The 17,254-nt window shown below is 48.7% G+C and overlaps 1 protein-coding gene across 2 annotated transcripts in view; it reads right to left on the bottom strand.

The window, feature by feature from the left end:
* EXOSC7 (exosome component 7) overlaps window positions 1-17,254 on the bottom strand; it is a 111,834-nt gene that overhangs the window by 49,288 nt on the left and 45,292 nt on the right. For both annotated transcript variants that reach the window (XM_063922415.1, XM_063922417.1), the window contains one exon: window positions 13,869-14,034. In XM_063922415.1, the coding sequence (XP_063778485.1) occupies window positions 13,869-14,034 (166 nt within the window). The remainder of the gene's footprint in view (window positions 1-13,868; window positions 14,035-17,254) is intronic.

Here is a 17,254-nt window from a genome sequence, read left to right as displayed (position 1 = left end):
GGACAGCGCTGCAGGAGCGGTAAGTATGTGTGTGTTTTTTTTTTTATTTATGTGTTTGTGTTGGGGCACAGCAAGAGGGGCACAACAACTGGGGGGCACAGCAACTGGGGGGCACAGCAACTGGCACAGCAACAGGGGCACGGCAACTGGGGGGCACAACAACAAGGGGCACAGCAACTGGGGGGCACTGCAACGGGCACAGCAACTGGGGGGCACAACAACAAGAGGCACAGCAACTGGGGGGCACAACAACAAGGGGCACAGCAACAGGGGCACAGCAACTGGGGGGCGCAAAAACAAGGGGCACAGCAACTGGGGGGCGCAACAAGGGGCACAGCAACAGGGGCACATCAACAAGGGGCACAGCAACTGGGGGGCACAACAAGGGGCACAGCAACTGGGGGGCACAGCAACAGGGGCACAGCAATAAGGGGCACAAGTACAAGGGGCACAGCAACTGGGGGGCACAGCCACAAGGGGCAAAGCTACAGGGGGCACAGCTACAAGGGGCACAACTACAGGGGGCACAACTACAGGGGGCACAACTACTCGGGGCACTGCTACAGGGGGCAAAGCTACTAGGGGTACAGCTACTAGGCTCACAACTATTGGGGGAGCCTGCTCCATCATCCCAGTTAGCAGCAGCACTCTCCCCTGTCTGTGCTAACGTCTTCCCGCGTCAGCGAGGGCATAATATTCATTAATTTCTCTCTCTCTCTCTCTCTCCTCCAGTGGATTACTTTGTTTGTAAGTATAATTTTCATTTTTACAGGTACACTTTTGGATTCTACTGGACAAATGGACGTGACCGGCGTGGGATGTAGGTAAGTGATCTCTCTCTCATTTTTACAGGAACCACCTATTGGATTCTACTGGACAAGTGGACGTGACCGGCGTGGGATGTAGGTAAGTATGTGTGAGTGTGTAAGTGTGTTTTAATAAATTTTTACTTTCACGGTGTGTGTGTTGTGTTTTTATTTGGGTATTTTTTGTTGTTGTAGAACTACAGGTACCAGCGGGCCCGTTATTTCCCCGCATGCTGGCACTTGAGGTTCTCCAAGTACCAGCAAGCGGGGGAGGCTTGTTGGGCCTTGTAGTTCCACAACAAAAAACAATATTCTTTTTTATACACACTTATGGCTATCAGCCCGGCACCCACCGCCCAGGGGTGCTGGGGACAGCCTCGGGCTTCACTCCTGGCCCTTGGGTGCCTGGAGGGGGGGGACCTCTTGATTTAAGGGGTCCCCACTCCTCCAGGGAACCCCGGCCAGGGGTGACTAGTTGGGGGGGGGTAATGCCACGGCCGCAGGGACCTACATAAATGTGTCCCCCGGCTGTGGCATTATGTCCCTGGCTAGTGGAGTCCGGTGCTGGTTTTAAAAATACGGGGGACCCCTACATCTTTTGTCCCTCGTATTTTTGGAACCAGGACCGGTCTAAGAGCCCGATGCTGGTTGTCTAAATACGGGGAACCCCTGTCCAATTTTTTCCCAGTATTTAAACAACCAGGACCGGCTCAAAGAGCCCGAGGCTGGTTATACTTAGGAAGGGGGACCTCACGCATTTTTTTTTTTATTTTTTTAACCCATTCAGATCCTTCTCCATTAAGTTAATGGAAGCCCTGGACAACAAAATTGCATTCATGTCCTCCTCCCACTCCCTTCCCAAACACTCATTTTTATTTTTTTCTATAAAAATTTACAATATATCACAAGTATGATGAGCAGGCAGGAAGCGGGCATCGGCGGCATCGGACTGAGGTGCAAATTAGTGGCAGAGGGCTGGGTCAGTTGATGGTGGGCTAGTTTGTAAGCCATTGGCGGTGGCAGCAGGCATCGGCTAAGTGGCAGTAGTGGGCATTGGCTCGGCGGCGGTATGGGTCATCGGCAGGATTCAGCGGACATTATGGCTGTAGTGCCTCACCAGCCTCTGACCTCACCGCACGCCACTGGAATGAATGGAGGCTGTACTCTGAGGACACCTTGTAGAAAAGTGTGTACCGATACTGTAATGCCCTCTCTTCTTAAGAGGGCGGTCTCAACAGCCACCCCGTCAAACGCAGCCGCGCTAAATCGGGGTAAAAGAACGGACCCTGTTGTAACAGGTCTGGATGTAGTAGGAGCGGCCAAGGATCGTCTGCGAGTAGTCCGCGGAGATCCTAGAACCAAGCTCTCCGAGACCAATGAGGCACCACTAGTATGACTGTGACGGACTCTCTTTTGATCCGTTTTAGCAACCGAGAGAGCAGCCGAAACGGTGGAAACAGATACACGAGGCTGTACGGCCACGCGATTGTGAGAGCATCCACCGCCACTGCCCTTGGATCTCTCGTTCTGGACACATACTGGGGCGTTTGGTAATTGTGGCGAGATGCCATCAGGTCCACCTGAGGGTAACCCCACCTGTGGACCAACATTTGAAACACCTCTGGATTTAATGCCCATTCTCCTGGATGAAAATCCCGACGGCTGAGATAATCCGCCTCCCAGTTGTCCACTCCCGGAATGAACCCTGCCAACAATATCACCTGGTGGTATTCTGGCCAATTGAGGATTCGAGCTACTTCCCGCATTGCCATGCGGCTTCTCGTTCCTCCTTGGTTGTTGATGTATGCGACTGCCGTCGCGTTGTCTGACTGCACTTGGACAGTCTGAGAGGGAAGCATGTGTACTGCTTGTCGTAGTGCATTGTAAATTGCGCGGAGTTCCAGGACATTTATAGACCGCAATCTGTCGTGATCCGCCCAGAGACCCTGTCGCTGACAATTTTGAACTACAGCTCCCCAACCTCTGAGACTCACGTTCGCCGTTAGAATTATTCAATTCCAGCCGCCGCCTGCGGTTAAATTGTGTACCTTGAGCCCCAGAGTAGAGACACCCTAGCCCTTGCCGACAACCTCACCCTGTGGGGAATCTGCAGATGCGAGGCCGACCACTGTGCGAGCACATGCTGTTGAAATGGACGCGAGTGAAATCTTCCGAACTGAAGCGCTTCGAAAGCCACCACCATTGTTCCCAATAGGCGAATACACAAATGTACCGAGAGTGTGCGTGGCTTGAGCACTAATTGTACCAGATGGCGAATAATCTGTACTTTCTGTTGTAGTAGGTAAATTCTTTGATTTACCGTATCGAGAATCATACCTAGGAATTGAAGTCCTTGAGACGGAATTAGATGCGATTTCTTGAAGTTGACACTCCAACCGTGATGTACGTTAGCAGCGCAAGTTGGAGGAGCATCTGTTGAGACGGAGCTTTTATGAGCAGATCGTCTAAGTACGGAACGATTGTCACTGCCAGGGATCTGAGATGAGCTATCATCACAGACATCACTTTGGTGAATACCCGAGGCGCTGACGAGAGGCCAAACGGTAGAGCCTGTTAATGGTTGTGGCGCATTGCAAAACGCAAGAACATCTGATGAGGTGACCAAATCGGAATGTGTAAGTACGCATCCTTGAGATCAAGCGCAATCATGCAATCTTGTGGCTCCAAATCTACAATTACTGACCGCAGAAATTCCATCTGCAATCTGTAGTAAGTGACTTACTGATTGAGACTGTGACGGAGCCCTCCGGCTTCGGTACCACAAACAGACGGGAATAATAACCCTGACCTTGTTGGTGTACCAGGGCTGGAATTAAAAACTGCTGAATCCAGCAGAGACTGAATGGCAATCTGCAAAAACGCCTTCTTGTCGTCCGACAGAGGCAGTCCTGTCTTGAAAAAGCGCAGTGGCGGGAGACCGCTTTCTTTTAACACTAAATAGCGGATACATCCATCAGTGGATGTCTGGATTCCCGGCAAATGTAACGTCTGAAGGCGCGCTCCCACAATTGGAAATCCGAGATGGCCTGGGAGCCCGTCAAGCCACTGGCTTGTTGGTGACTTTAGCGCCCTGGCGTTACAAGGCGTGGCTGTTTCTCTACCACAGCCTTAAGAAAAAATGGTGAACCAGGTGTCACTGGCGCTAAATCCGTAAAGATGTGTTCAAACTGGACCCTGGCATGGGCTACCATAAACACAATCGTGAGGGGATCCTGACACCCCTTATTGGGGGTTGATACCCTGGGTTAATGTGCAAACCAACAGAATAAAACTGGGTATAAAATCACAAATGAACATTTATTAATAAAAACATACAATACATTTTATCTGCCAGTGCAATGGGACTCCAAAAGTGACTTGTGCTATTTTTGGTATATCAGCAAAGAAGCTGATGGATTGAGGACCTACACATTTGGACTGAAGGTGACCTATTGCTGATAAACGTTTTGCGGTGGTGCTTGGCCATTTCAGCCTAGGACCACATCAGCTTGTTTATAAGCTAGCCCACCGCAACACAGAAAGAGGGTGAGAGCTTCTTTGCTGATATACCAAAAATAGCACAAGTCACTTTTGGAGTCCCATTGCACTGGCAGATAAAATGTATTGTATGTTTTTATTAATAAATGTTCATTTGTGATTTTATACCCAGTTTTATTCTGTTGGTTTACACATTAACCCAGGGTATCAACCCCCAATAAGGGGTGTCAGGATCCCCTCACGATTGTGTTTATGGTAGCCCATGCCAGGGTCCAGTTTGAACACATCTTTACGGATTTAGCGCCAGTGACACCTGGTTCACCATTTTTTCTTGATCTGCATTTGTTGGGAATTGGTGTTTTTTCCCCCAATTTGAACCGAGTGTCTGGGCAGCTTTTTCTGTTTCACTGCGCAATTCTGAGATTGTATATTTCTTCCATATTCGATTAACTCTACCACAGCCTTGAAAGGACTGAAGCCTAAAGGCTTTGAACGCCGGACCAGAGTATTTCCGTCTTGGTACCAGTGGAGGCAATGGCAGGAAACTAGACTCCCCCCTCCCCCCCCCCCCCCCGCCTTGGCCTGAGGAATGCATTTGTCCAATTTAGGACCAAACAACTTCTGGCCTCCGTTCTTTTGACCTCTGACTCCGCTTGCCAAGAACGCAGCCAGAGTACTTGTCGTGCTGTAACTAGCGACGATGAAAAGCGAGAAGCGAGCTAACAGCCGGCAGCAGAAGCTGTACATAGATACTCAGCAGCTTCTCAGATTTGATTAACGATAAGTATAACGTGATCGTCATTGTTCCCATACAAAGAGCGCCTTAGTGACCCAAATCTATCTTACGTCTGAAGGGTCTTTATAAGGTTTGACACCGACGAATCCACCAATGGCGGATTCTCCAATGTAGATGTCACTGTGTGGAAACGGGTAAGTAGAAGGTATAGAACCGGTTATTCGGTTATTTTGTGTTTCTACTAACATCTTATTAAGATATCCTAAATAGGAACCCCATTGGAGATCTCTGTCGTTTTGTTAGAGGCTCCTTAGTCTCTTTAAACTTCAGAGACTGACGCACTGGTCATTATCAATGTCTGCCAAAGTGAAGTTGGACCTTTGCAACGGCTGAGACTCCTCCGTTAGATTTGGCGGTCTCATCCGAGACTCCGATCTTGTCTTTGCTGGTGCCATACTCATTATGCAGACAGACAACACAATAAACAAAGACAGACACTTGCACGACTCAGTAAAATTGTTACTAAGGTATGTAATATATATATGTACTGAATACACTTTTATTGAATGTTTTCACAAGTCTTCTGAGTGCCGCCTCGTATTTTTCATCATTGTGTGTGTATATATATATATATATATATATATGGCCGCAGTGCAGTGCACGTGGCCAGTACTATATGAAACCTGATAGGAAATTCCCCCTTACACCCCTGCGCCTCCGGTGGAGTAGAGATGTAGTACAGGAACATTCTGGAATCATAGGAAGACACAGGAAACATGTTAAAAAAGGCCCACATTCTATGCTTACAGTTAGAATCACAGGGCAGGTTACAATACATGACTCTATAGCCTGTACCTGACATTGCCTTTAATATAGGCTTAACAGCCTATTAATATAACCCATGCAGCATATTATAACCCATGCAGCATAATATAACCCATGCAGCATATTATACCCCATGCAGCACACTATACCCCATGCAGCATAGTATTATGTAATATGGCAGGCAGCCATGCAGCCTAGGCTTTTCCCTCCTTGCAGCTGCGCTGCCTGTGTGCAGACCTCTCCCCCCTCCCCCTGTGCTTCGTGTAGCGCTGTGTCTCAGCGGGGAGCGGGAGCCGGACCTGTCCGGAGTAAGTGCAGGGAGCGCGCTATAAGAAGAGCGGCCGTGATGGAAGTGTGGCCGGCGGGTGTGCACGGAGTGCGGCGGGCCGGAGCGGCGTGGAGCGGCTCTTGGCGGCACGGCTGTGCTGCGGCGGGCGATGAGCTCCCGGACGGAGCGGCTGGGGCAGGCGGCCGGTGCGGTCGGCGGTTACAACACGGACCCCACACAGCGGGGCGGCAGCGTGCGCTGACTGCCCTGTCCCCCCCAGCATACCTTGTCTCCTGTAGGGAGGGCTGCGACGGGGCTTCTATCTGTAAGCTCCGTCCAGCTCTTGCAGCAGTCAGTGAGTGAGCTGCGTGTGGCTGTGAGGGTGCTCTTTGTGAGGACCGACACGCCATGCGCTGCTCCGTGCAGCGGCACCATCCCGGACCCATGTTTTTAGTAGAAACTGGGAAGGCATGTGTCTTAAGTTGTAAAAATAAAAATAAAATATTCACTAAGTGTGGGAGCCCCCACACCAGCCCTGTTGCTCCGACGAGCACAGAAAAAACACTGAGGTACTCTGGGAGTATGGAGGGGAGGAGTGTTACTGAATTTGAATATTCAGTGCGGAAGCCGTCCATATCCCAAGAGTACTCCAGTGACCCCTAGTGGATGAAAAAGAAATATAGGCTTCATCTTAAAATAGTAATCTATCTATAGCAGTGGTGCACAACCCTATTTAGCTGTGATCCCAAATGTCAATGAATACCATTTGCCTTAGGACCTCAGAATAGGTGGATCCTGAACTGGAGAAACCCCAAAAAAACAGATTGTGTCAGACAGGCTGTACACCACTACTACAAATCATGTCATGACTGAGAACCAATGCCCTTCTTGTCTATGTATAAGTAGTGGATGAATAAAACGTACTTTGGACAAAACCTTTTTCATTTATCGTATGTATTTAAGGGTGACTATAATACATTTTCATAGAGAAATGTTACACATGTATTACCCTGAAAAGCAACTTCTAAAAACACATTTTCCATGACATGAAATTGAATTTCCAATACTTACACGCGGGAGATCCCTTCCTGCATCACCGGTTACAGTCGGTGCAATCAGAAAAGGACTGAACGCGCTCGTCTATGATTATCTTCCAAATGCATTTACCAATATGCAGATAAAAAGCCCTGCATCGGCTAGTGCATACAAACTTGCTGATGCAGGGGGGAGATGGAGATTGCCATGCTGCATTTGGCAGCATGGCATCATTAGTGATGTCTTCTGGTTGACCCTACAAGCAGGGCCAACCAGAAGACATCACTAACAGGCGTACACACTGAACAATCCGGCCGATACGTTGTTCTGATTTGGACAGAAACTACATATCGGTACAAGATTGTTCTAGTGTGTACCGAGCTTAAGGGTGCTTCAGTTGTGAAAATAGTGCATGTAGCATTCATTGCTGTAGCACAAGTATGACAGGACAACTGCTGTGAATATGAGTATGGAAATGCTTCTCTCCAAGGAAAAGAGCACCATTCTGAAATGTTCATGTGACAGCATCTCACACAAACGCTCTCAGATACAGTTTGTATGGTAGAGTGAGGTCAACCTGTTTGTATCTGAGAGGAGGAGTTACTCATAATGATACACCAGAAACAACTGAGATTATCAGTGAGTGTACACCAAGCAAAGCAGAATGGATTACGAACATGATCTATATGACAACTAAATAAATGTAGATGAAGCCATTATGTAGAAATACCTGGACAGACTATTACTACATTCTACATTGGCTATATATTTTAGTAGAGATATTGTAATCTCCATATCAAAGTAAAATAAGAATTTACTTACCGATAATTCTATTTCTCGTAGTCCGTAGTGGATGCTGGGAACTCCGTAAGGACCATGGGGAATAGCGGCTCCGCAGGAGACTGGGCACAAAAGTAAAGCTTTAGGACTACCTGGTGTGCACTGGCTCCTCCCCCTATGACCCTCCTCCAAGCCTCAGTTAGGATACTGTGCCCGGACGAGCGTACACAATAAGGAAGGATTTTGAATCCCGGGTAAGACTCATACCAGCCACACCAATCACACCGTACAACCTGTGATCTGAACCCAGTTAACAGCATGATAACAGAGGAGCCTCTGAAAAGATGGCTCACAACAAAAAACAACCCGATTTTTGTAACAGCAACTATGTACAAGTATTGCAGACAATCCTCACTTGGGATGGGCGCCCAGCATCCACTACGGACTACGAGAAATAGAATTATCGGTAAGTAAATTCTTATTTTCTCTGACGTCCTAGTGGATGCTGGGAACTCCGTAAGGACCATGGGGATTATACCAAAGCTCCCAAACGGGCGGGAGAGTGCGGATGACTCTGCAGCACCGAATGAGAGAACTCCAGGTCCTCCTCAGCCAGGGTATCAAATTTGTAGAATTTAGCAAACGTGTTTGCCCCTGACCAAGTAGCTGCTCGGCAAAGTTGTAAAGCCGAGACACCTCGGGCAGCCGCCCAAGATGAGCCCACCTTCCTTGTGGAATGGGCTTTTACAGATTTAGGCTGTGGCAGGCCTGCCACAGAATGTGCAAGCTGAATTGTACTACAAATCCAACGAGCAATAGTCTGCTTAGAAGCAGGAGCACCCAGCTTGTTGGGTGCATACAGGATAAACAGCGAGTCAGATTTTCTGACTCCAGCCGTCCTGGAAACATATATTTTCAGGGCCCTGACTACATCCAGCAACTTGGAGTCCTTCAAGTCCCTAGTAGCCGCAGGTACCACAATAGGCTGGTTCAGGTGAAACGCTGAAACAACCTTAGGGAGAAATTGAGGACGAGTCCTCAATTCTGCCCTGTCCGTATGAAAAATTAGGTAAGGGCTTTTATAGGATAAAGCCGCCAATTCTGACACACGCCTGGCCGAAGCCAGGGCCAACAGCATTACCACTTTCCATGTGAGATATTTTAAGTCCACAGTGGTGAGTGGTTCAAACCAATGTGATTTTAGGAACCCCAAAACTACATTGAGATCCCAAGGTGCCACTGGAGGCACAAAAGGAGGCTGTATATGCAGTACCCCCTTGACAAACGTCTGAACTTCAGGAACTGAAGCCAGTTCTTTCTGGAAGAAAATCGACAGGGCCAAAATTTGAACCTTAATGGACCCTAATTTTAGGCCCATAGACAGTCCTGTTTGCAGGAAATGCAGGAAACGACCCAGTTGAAATTCCTCTGTAGGGGCCTTCCTGGCCTCGCACCACGCAACATATTTACGCCAAATACGGTGATAATGTTGTGCGGTTACATCCTTCCTGGCTTTGATCAGGGTAGGGATGACTTCATCCGGAATGCCTTTTTCCTTCAGGATCCGGCGTTCAACCGCCATGCCGTCAAACGCAGCCGCGGTAAGTCTTGGAACAGACAGGGTCCCTGCTGGAGCAGGTCCCTTCTTAGAGGTAGAGGCCACGGGTCCTCTGAGCATCTCTTGAAGTTCCGGGTACCAAGTCCTTCTTGGCCAATCCGGAGCCACGAGTATAGTTCTTACTCCTCTTCGTCTTATAATTCTCAGTACCTTGGGTATGAGAGGCAGAGGAGGGAACACATACACCCATGGTGTTACCAGAGCGTCCACAGCTATTGCCTGAGGGTCCCTTGACCTGGCGCAATACCCGTCTAGTTTTTTGTTGAGGCGGGACGCCATCATGTCCACCTTTGGTTTTTCCCAACGGTTAACAATCATGTGGAAGACTTCTGGATGAAGTCCCCACTCTCCCGGGTGGAGGTCGTGCCTGCTGAGGAAGTCTGCTTCCCAGTTGTCCACTCCCGGAATGAACACTGCTGACAGTGCTATCACATGATTTTCCGCCCAGCGAAGAATCCTTGCAGCTTCTGCCATTGCCCTCCTGCTTCTTGTGCCGCCCTGTCTGTTTACGTGGGCGACTGCCGTGATGTTGTCTGACAGGATCAGCACCGGCTGACCTTGAAGCAGAGGTCTTGCTAGGCTTAGAGCATTGTAGATGGCCCTTAGCTCCAGGATATTTATGTGAAGTGATGTCTCCAGGCTTGACCACAAGCCCTGGAAATTTCTTCCCTGTGTGACTGCTCCCCAGCCTCTCAGGCTGGCATCCGTGGTCACCAGGACCCAGTCCTGAATGCCGAATCTGCGGCCCTCTAGAAGATGAGCACTCTGCAACCACCACAGGAGAGACACCCTTGTCTTTGGTGACAAGATTATCCGCTGATGCATCTGAAGATGCGACCCGGACCATTTGTCTAGCAGATCCCACTGGAAGGTTCTTGCGTGGAATCTGCCGAATGGGATTGCTTCGTAGGAAGCCACCATTTTTCCCAGGACCCTTGTGCATTGATGCACTGAGACTTGGCCTGGTTTTAGGAGATTTCTGACTAGCTCGGATAACTCCCTGGCTTTCTCCTCCGGGAGAAAAACCTTTTTCTGGACTGTGTCCAGGATCATCCCTAGGAATAGAAGGCGTGTCGTCGGGATCAGCTGCGATTTTGGAATATTGAGAATCCAACCGTGCTGCCGCAACACTATCTGAGATAGTGCTACCCCGACTTCCAATTGTTCCCTGGATCTTGCCCTTATCAGGAGATCGTCCAAGTAAGGGATAACTAAAACTCCCTTCCTTCGAAGGAGTATCATCATTTCGGCCATTACCTTGGTAAAGACCCGGGGTGCCGTGGACAAGCCAAACGGCAGCGTCTGAAACTGATAGTGACAATTCTGTACCACAAACCTGAGGTACCCTTGGTGAGAAGGGTAAATTGGGACATGTAGGTAAGCATCTTTGATGTCCAGAGACACCATATAATCCCCTTCTTCCAGGTTTGCAATCACTGCTCTGAGTGACTCCATCTTGAATTTGAACCTCTGTATGTAAGTGTTCAAGGATTTTAGAATTAAAATTGGTCTCACCGAGCCGTCCGGCTTCGGTACCACAAACAGTGTGGAATAATACCCCTTTCCCTGTTGCAGGAGGGGTACCTTGATTATCACTTGCTGGGAATACAGCTTGTGAATGGCTTGCAATACTGCCTCCCTGTCTGAGGGAGACGTCGGTAAAGCAGACTTTAGGAAACGGCGAGGGGGAGACGTATCGAATTCCAATTTGTACCCCTGAGATACCACCTGAAGGATCCAGGGGTCCACTTGCGAGTGGGCCCACTGCGCGCTGAACTTCTTGAGACGGGCCCCCACCGTGCCTGAGTCCGCTTGTAAAGCCCCAGCGTCATGCTGAGGACTTTGCGGAGGCGGGAGAGGGCTTCTGTTCCAGGGAACTGGCTGTGTGCTGCAGCCTTTTTCCTCTCCCTCTGCCACGGGGCAGAAATGAGGAGCCTTTTGCCCGCTTGCCCTTATGGGGCCGAAAGGACTGCGCCTGATAATACGGCGTCTTCTTATGTTGAGAGGTTACCTGGGGTAAAAATGTGGATTTTCCAGCAGTTGCCGTGGCTACCAGGTCTGATAGACCTACCCCAAATAACTCCTCCCCCTTATAAGGCAATACTTCCATGTGCCTTTTGGAATCCGCATCACCTGACCACTGCTGCGTCCATAACCCTCTTCTTGCAGAAATGGACAGCGCGCTAACTCTTGATGCCAGTCGGCAAATATCCCTCTGCGCATCACGCATATATAAAAATGCATCTTTTAAATGCTCTATAGTCAGTAATATACTGTCCCTATCTAGGGTATCAATATTTTCAGTCAGGGAATCCGACCACGCCATCCCAGCACTGCACATCCAGGCTGAGGCGATTGCCGGTCGCAGTATAACACCCGTGTGAGTGTATATACATTTTAGGATATTATCCTGCTTTCTGTCGGCAGGTTCCTTTAGGGCAGCCGTATCGGGAGAGGGTAGTGCCACCTGTTTAGACAAGCGTGTGAGCGCTTTATCCACCCTAGGGGGTGTTTCCCAACGTGCCCTATCCTCTGGCGGGAAAGGGTATGATGCCAATAACCTTTTAGGAATTATTAGTTTTTTTATCGGGGGAAACCCACGCCTCATCACACACCATTTAATTCCTCGGATACAGGAAAAACTACAGGCAGTTTTTTCTCACCAAACATAATACCCTTTTTAGTGGTACTTGTATTATCAGAAATATGCAAAACATTTTTCATTGCCTCAATCATGTAACGTGTGGCCCTACTGGAAGTCACATTTGTCTCATCATCGTCAACACTGGAGTCAGTATCCGTGTCTGCCATCTGAGGTAATGGGCGTTTTAGAGCCCCTGATGGCGTTTGAGACCCCTGGACAGGCACAAGCTGAGTAGCCGGCTGTCTCATATCGTCAACTGTCTTTCGTAAAGAGCTGACATTGTCACGCAATTCCTTTCATAAGCTCATCCACTCAGGTGTCGACTCCCTAGGGGGTGACAACTCTATTATAGGCAATTGCTCCGCCTCCATCTCATTTTCCTCCTCAAACATGTCGACACAATCGTACCGACACACCGCACACACACAGGCAATGCTCTGATAGAGGACAGGACCCCACTAGCCCTTTGGGGAGACAGAGGGAGAGTATGCCAGCACACACCAGAGCGCTATATATAGACAAGAATACCACTATATAACGTGCTTTTCCCTTTATAGCTGCTGTTACTATCAAAACTGCGCCAAATTAGTGCCCCCCTCTCTTTTTTACCCTTTTCTGTAGTGCAGGACTGCAGGGGAGAGTCAGGGAGACGTCCTTCCAGCGGAGCTGTGATGGAAAATGGCGCCCGTGTGCTGAGGAGATAGGCTCCGCCCCCTTCTCGGCGGCCTTTTCTCCCGCTTTTTGGTGAATTCTGGCAGGGGTTAAAAAACATCCATATAGCCCTGGGGGTTATATGTGGTGTATTTATGCCAGCCAAGGTGTTTTACATTGCTGCTCAGGGCGCCCCCCCCTAGCGCCCTGCACCCTCAGTGACCGGAGTGTGAAGTGTGCCTGAGGAGCAATGGCGCACAGCTGCAGTGCTGTGCGCTACCTTGTTGAAGACTGATGTCTTCTGCCGCCGATTTTTCCGGACCTCTTCTTGCTTCTGGCTCTGTAAGGGGGCCGGCGGCGCGGCTCTGGGACCGGACTCCGAGGCTGGGCCTGTGTTCGGTCCCTCTGGAGCTAATGGTGTCCAGTAGCCTAAGAAGCCCAAGCTGGCTGCAAGCAGGCAGGTTCGCTTCTTCTCCCCTTAGTCCCTCGATGCAGTGAGCCTGTTGCCAGCAGGTCTCACTGAAAATAAAAAACCTAAAACTAAACTTTCACTAAGAAGCTCAGGAGAGCCCCTAGTGTGCACCCTTCTCGGCCGGGCACAAAAATCTAACTGAGGCTTGGAGGAGGGTCATAGGGGGAGGAGCCAGTGCACACCAGGTAGTCCTAAAGCTTTACTTTTGTGCCCAGTCTCCTGCGGAGCCGCTATTCCCCATGGTCCTTACGGAGTTCCCAGCATCCACGAGGACGTCAGAGAAAAGGGGAAAAGTATCTTACTTTCTAAAGGGTGGAGAAGTTGCTCACATCAACCAATCATCTTCTAGCTAGCAATTATCAAGTATATTCTATAAAATGATAAGTACAAGCTAATTGTTTGCTATGGGAAACTTCTTCACACATTAGAAGCTTTGATACAGGTCTCATATAATCTTTTCTGCTACAGCATGCCAAGAGTGCTTTTAAGAGTTATCACAAAGATATGATGGAATATAAAAAACCATTTCTCTCACCAATACATCTACATACAGGACCCAGCAATGCTCCCCCGGCAGGATGCATAGACTCTTCAGGTCAATACTGCTCTTGTTACCAAATATTTTGTAGAACATGTTCGCTATCTCTGTGCCAAGCTCCTCTCCTCCACGGCCTTCAAACTCTGGAGCAGCATTAGCAGAACTGGAAGAGAATGGAAAGTCCGATATAACTCCATGCAGTTGTAAATATAGTCACTGCTTCATATTACATTCTTTGTGAAGTAATCACTATTTCATTCAAAATGGTAACTAACATTATATATGGAGACAGGTCAATCCGGATCCCCCCCCCCCCTTCCCCTACCAAACCAAACAGGTCATGCTTAGAGAATGGTATCTGCTGAAGAAAGTGGGAAAAATGACTGACCTAGGGAAATGATTCATTTACTTGTAATCCTTACAAATTCTTCCATGAGCCTTTGGCATTTTATTCTGCCTTCTTTAATGAAAGACAGAAGGTCAGATTTATTAAGCCTGGGGAAGTGATAAAGTAGTAATAAGTGGCTGGTGCGTTATCACCTTCCAATCAGCTCCTGTCATTTTTCCCGAATGATTGGTTGGTGCGTTATCACCTTCCACTTATCACTTCTCCTGGCTTAATACATCTGCCCCAGACTATTGTAGCCAGTATACACAAGTGGGTGAGAACTATAACTGAGCAAAGGCTAAAAGAAACAAAGCTAACTAAATACTATTTAAGAAAACTTATCTGCACACTCACCAATGGATGCTGATCTAGTTAATTTCATGGAGACATGAAACTGTATAAAGTAATATTCCACGTGGTAGCATCCAGCATTCTACAACAGCTTGACCGGATCTTTAACAGACATTATGGCTAACACAATTGCAGACATGAAAAGCCTTAAACAATGTTTGTCTTTTTTACCCCTTCCTCTATTGGAAAACCTGTTAAGGTGGGTACACACTAGGCAATGTGCTCCATGAGCGACATCGCTTAGTGTGTCCGCTCCCGGCCAGCCCGACGGCGGCCATACACAGTGACGCAGAGCTGTACATGCAGCTTTGGACGATGAGTCCAAATAGAGCTGCATGTACAGCAGACACCGTGGGTCGTTAACGACTCGCGCGGCCGCACATCGTCCGCTGCATACACACTGGACGATATAGTAAATAATATCGCTCAGAAAGGAGGAAATGAGCACTATTGTTTACTATATCGCTAAGTGTATGCACCTTTAGTTTGTGTTCAGTGAGTTCTCCATTAGATCAATGATCCATGCAGCGATTGGAATTCAATGATGCAAGATGCTACACCATGAAATACAGTATATATGTATACTTACCCTTCTACTCTAACATTCACATTACTAGTGCAATAACACACAGCAAACAATTACATTGGTTTTCTCTTCTACACTTTAGACATTAGATGAAATGTTTGACTGCCTGTAAGGGGACCCTGCATAAAACGTTGACATTTTTTTGTACAGTAAATCAAGTTCTCTCTCTAAGAGGGTTATTTAGAGTTGTTAGCAAATCAAAAAAGTTAGCAATTGGGCAAAACCATGGGTGTAATTCAGACTGCATCGCTGCAGCGATCGCAGTCTGAAATTTTTTTTGTGGAGTGCGTACGCGCACCCCAGGAGCCCAGTGAGATGCTAAAAACATGTCTGGGCTGTGACCGCCTCTGCCTGATTGACAGGCAGAAGGGGTTGCGGGTCGGGAGGGGGCGTCCCAATGGCTTTAGAACGCCAATGGTAGGGCGCAGTCTGGACAACGATGGGGAGCGGTCCGGACAGTTTGGGGGGGGGGGGGGGGCACGGCGGGTTGCTCCCTGCCAGAGTACAGGAGCTGCGCAGGCAGGTAGTGACTAACCAGGTTCAAAAGCATCGCCGCCATGCAATGCTTTTGCACCAATGCCAGGTGGTGGTGGGGGTTTTGGCAGAGCCAGACATGCGGGGCAGACTAGCCCTGTGCTAGGCGTGCCCCTGCATGTCGGAGAAAATGATCGTAGATGTGCTAAATTTAGCACATCTACGATCAAAGCCGAACTAGGCCCCATGTGCACTCCAGGTGGGGCAGTTTTAACATGTGCAAGGAGTTAGATTTGGGTGGGTTATATTGCTTCTGTGCAGGGTAAAAGAAGATTTTAAATACCTACCGGTAAATCCTTTTCTCGTAGTCCATAAGGGACATTGGGGACACATTAGTATGATGGGGTATAGACTGTGTCCAAAGGAGCAGGTGCACTTTAATTTCTTCCACTGGGTGTGCTGGGTTCTCCCCTCTATCCCCCCTCCCACAGGCAGTTATAGGTAAAACAGTGCCCGAAGAAGAAAGGACATACTTGAGAGAAGGAAAATAACAACGAGAAGTGTGGTGAGATTCATAAACCAGCACACCATAACGTAACTGGGCCAGCAACATCTGGCAACATAAACAGCAACAGCTGAACAGGTAACACCTAACGGAGAACCTGCAGAAAGTCACTGCACAGAGGCGGGCGCCCAATATCCCTTATGGACTATGAAAAAATAGGATTTTACTTACCGGTAAATCTATTTCTCGTAGTCCGTAGAGGATGCTGGGGACTCCGTAAGGACCATGGGGAATAGACGGGCTCCGCAGGAGAAATGGCACTTTAAGAAAGCTTTGGATACTGGGTGTGCACTGGCTCCTCCCTCTATGTCCCTCCTCCAGACCTCAGTTAGAGAAACTGTGCCCAGAGGATATGAACAGTACGAGGAAAGGATTTATGTAACCTAAGGGCGAGATTCATACCAGCCACACCAATCACACCGTATAACTTGTGATATACTACCCAGTTAACAGTATGAACAAGTAACATAGCCTCGGTTCAAGACCGACCACAACATAACCCTTATGTAAGCAATAACTATATACAAGTCTTGCAGAAGAAGTCCGCACTTGGGACGGGCGCCCAGCATCCTCTACGGACTACGAGAAATAGATAATACCAAAGCTCCCAAACGGGCGGGAGAGTGCGGATAACTCTGCAGCACCGATTGAGCAAACAGGAGGTCCTCCTCAGCCAGGGTATCAAACTTATAGAACTCTGCAAAGGTGTTTGACCCCGACCAAGTAGCAGCTCGGCACAGTTGTAGTGCCGAGACCCCTCGGGCAGCCGCCCAAGAAGAGCCCACCTTCCTAGTGGAATGGGCCTTAACCGATGAGCCACTGCCGTGATATTGTCCGACTGAATCAGAACCGGTTTGTTCTGAAGCCATTCCTCCGCCTGGCGTAAGGCGTTGTAAATGGCCCTTAACTCCAGGACATTGATGTGGAGACAAGTCTCTAGGCTTGACCAGAGACCTTGGAAATTTCTTCCCAGTGCGACAGCCCCCCAACCTCGGAGGCTCGCGTCCGTGGTCACCAGG

This window comes from Pseudophryne corroboree, chromosome 5, assembly GCF_028390025.1.
Source record: "Pseudophryne corroboree isolate aPseCor3 chromosome 5, aPseCor3.hap2, whole genome shotgun sequence".
NCBI classification, from domain to species: domain Eukaryota; kingdom Metazoa; phylum Chordata; class Amphibia; order Anura; family Myobatrachidae; genus Pseudophryne; species Pseudophryne corroboree.
Note: the sequence above shows the minus strand (reverse complement) of the source record. Positions and strands in the feature narration are given on the sequence as shown.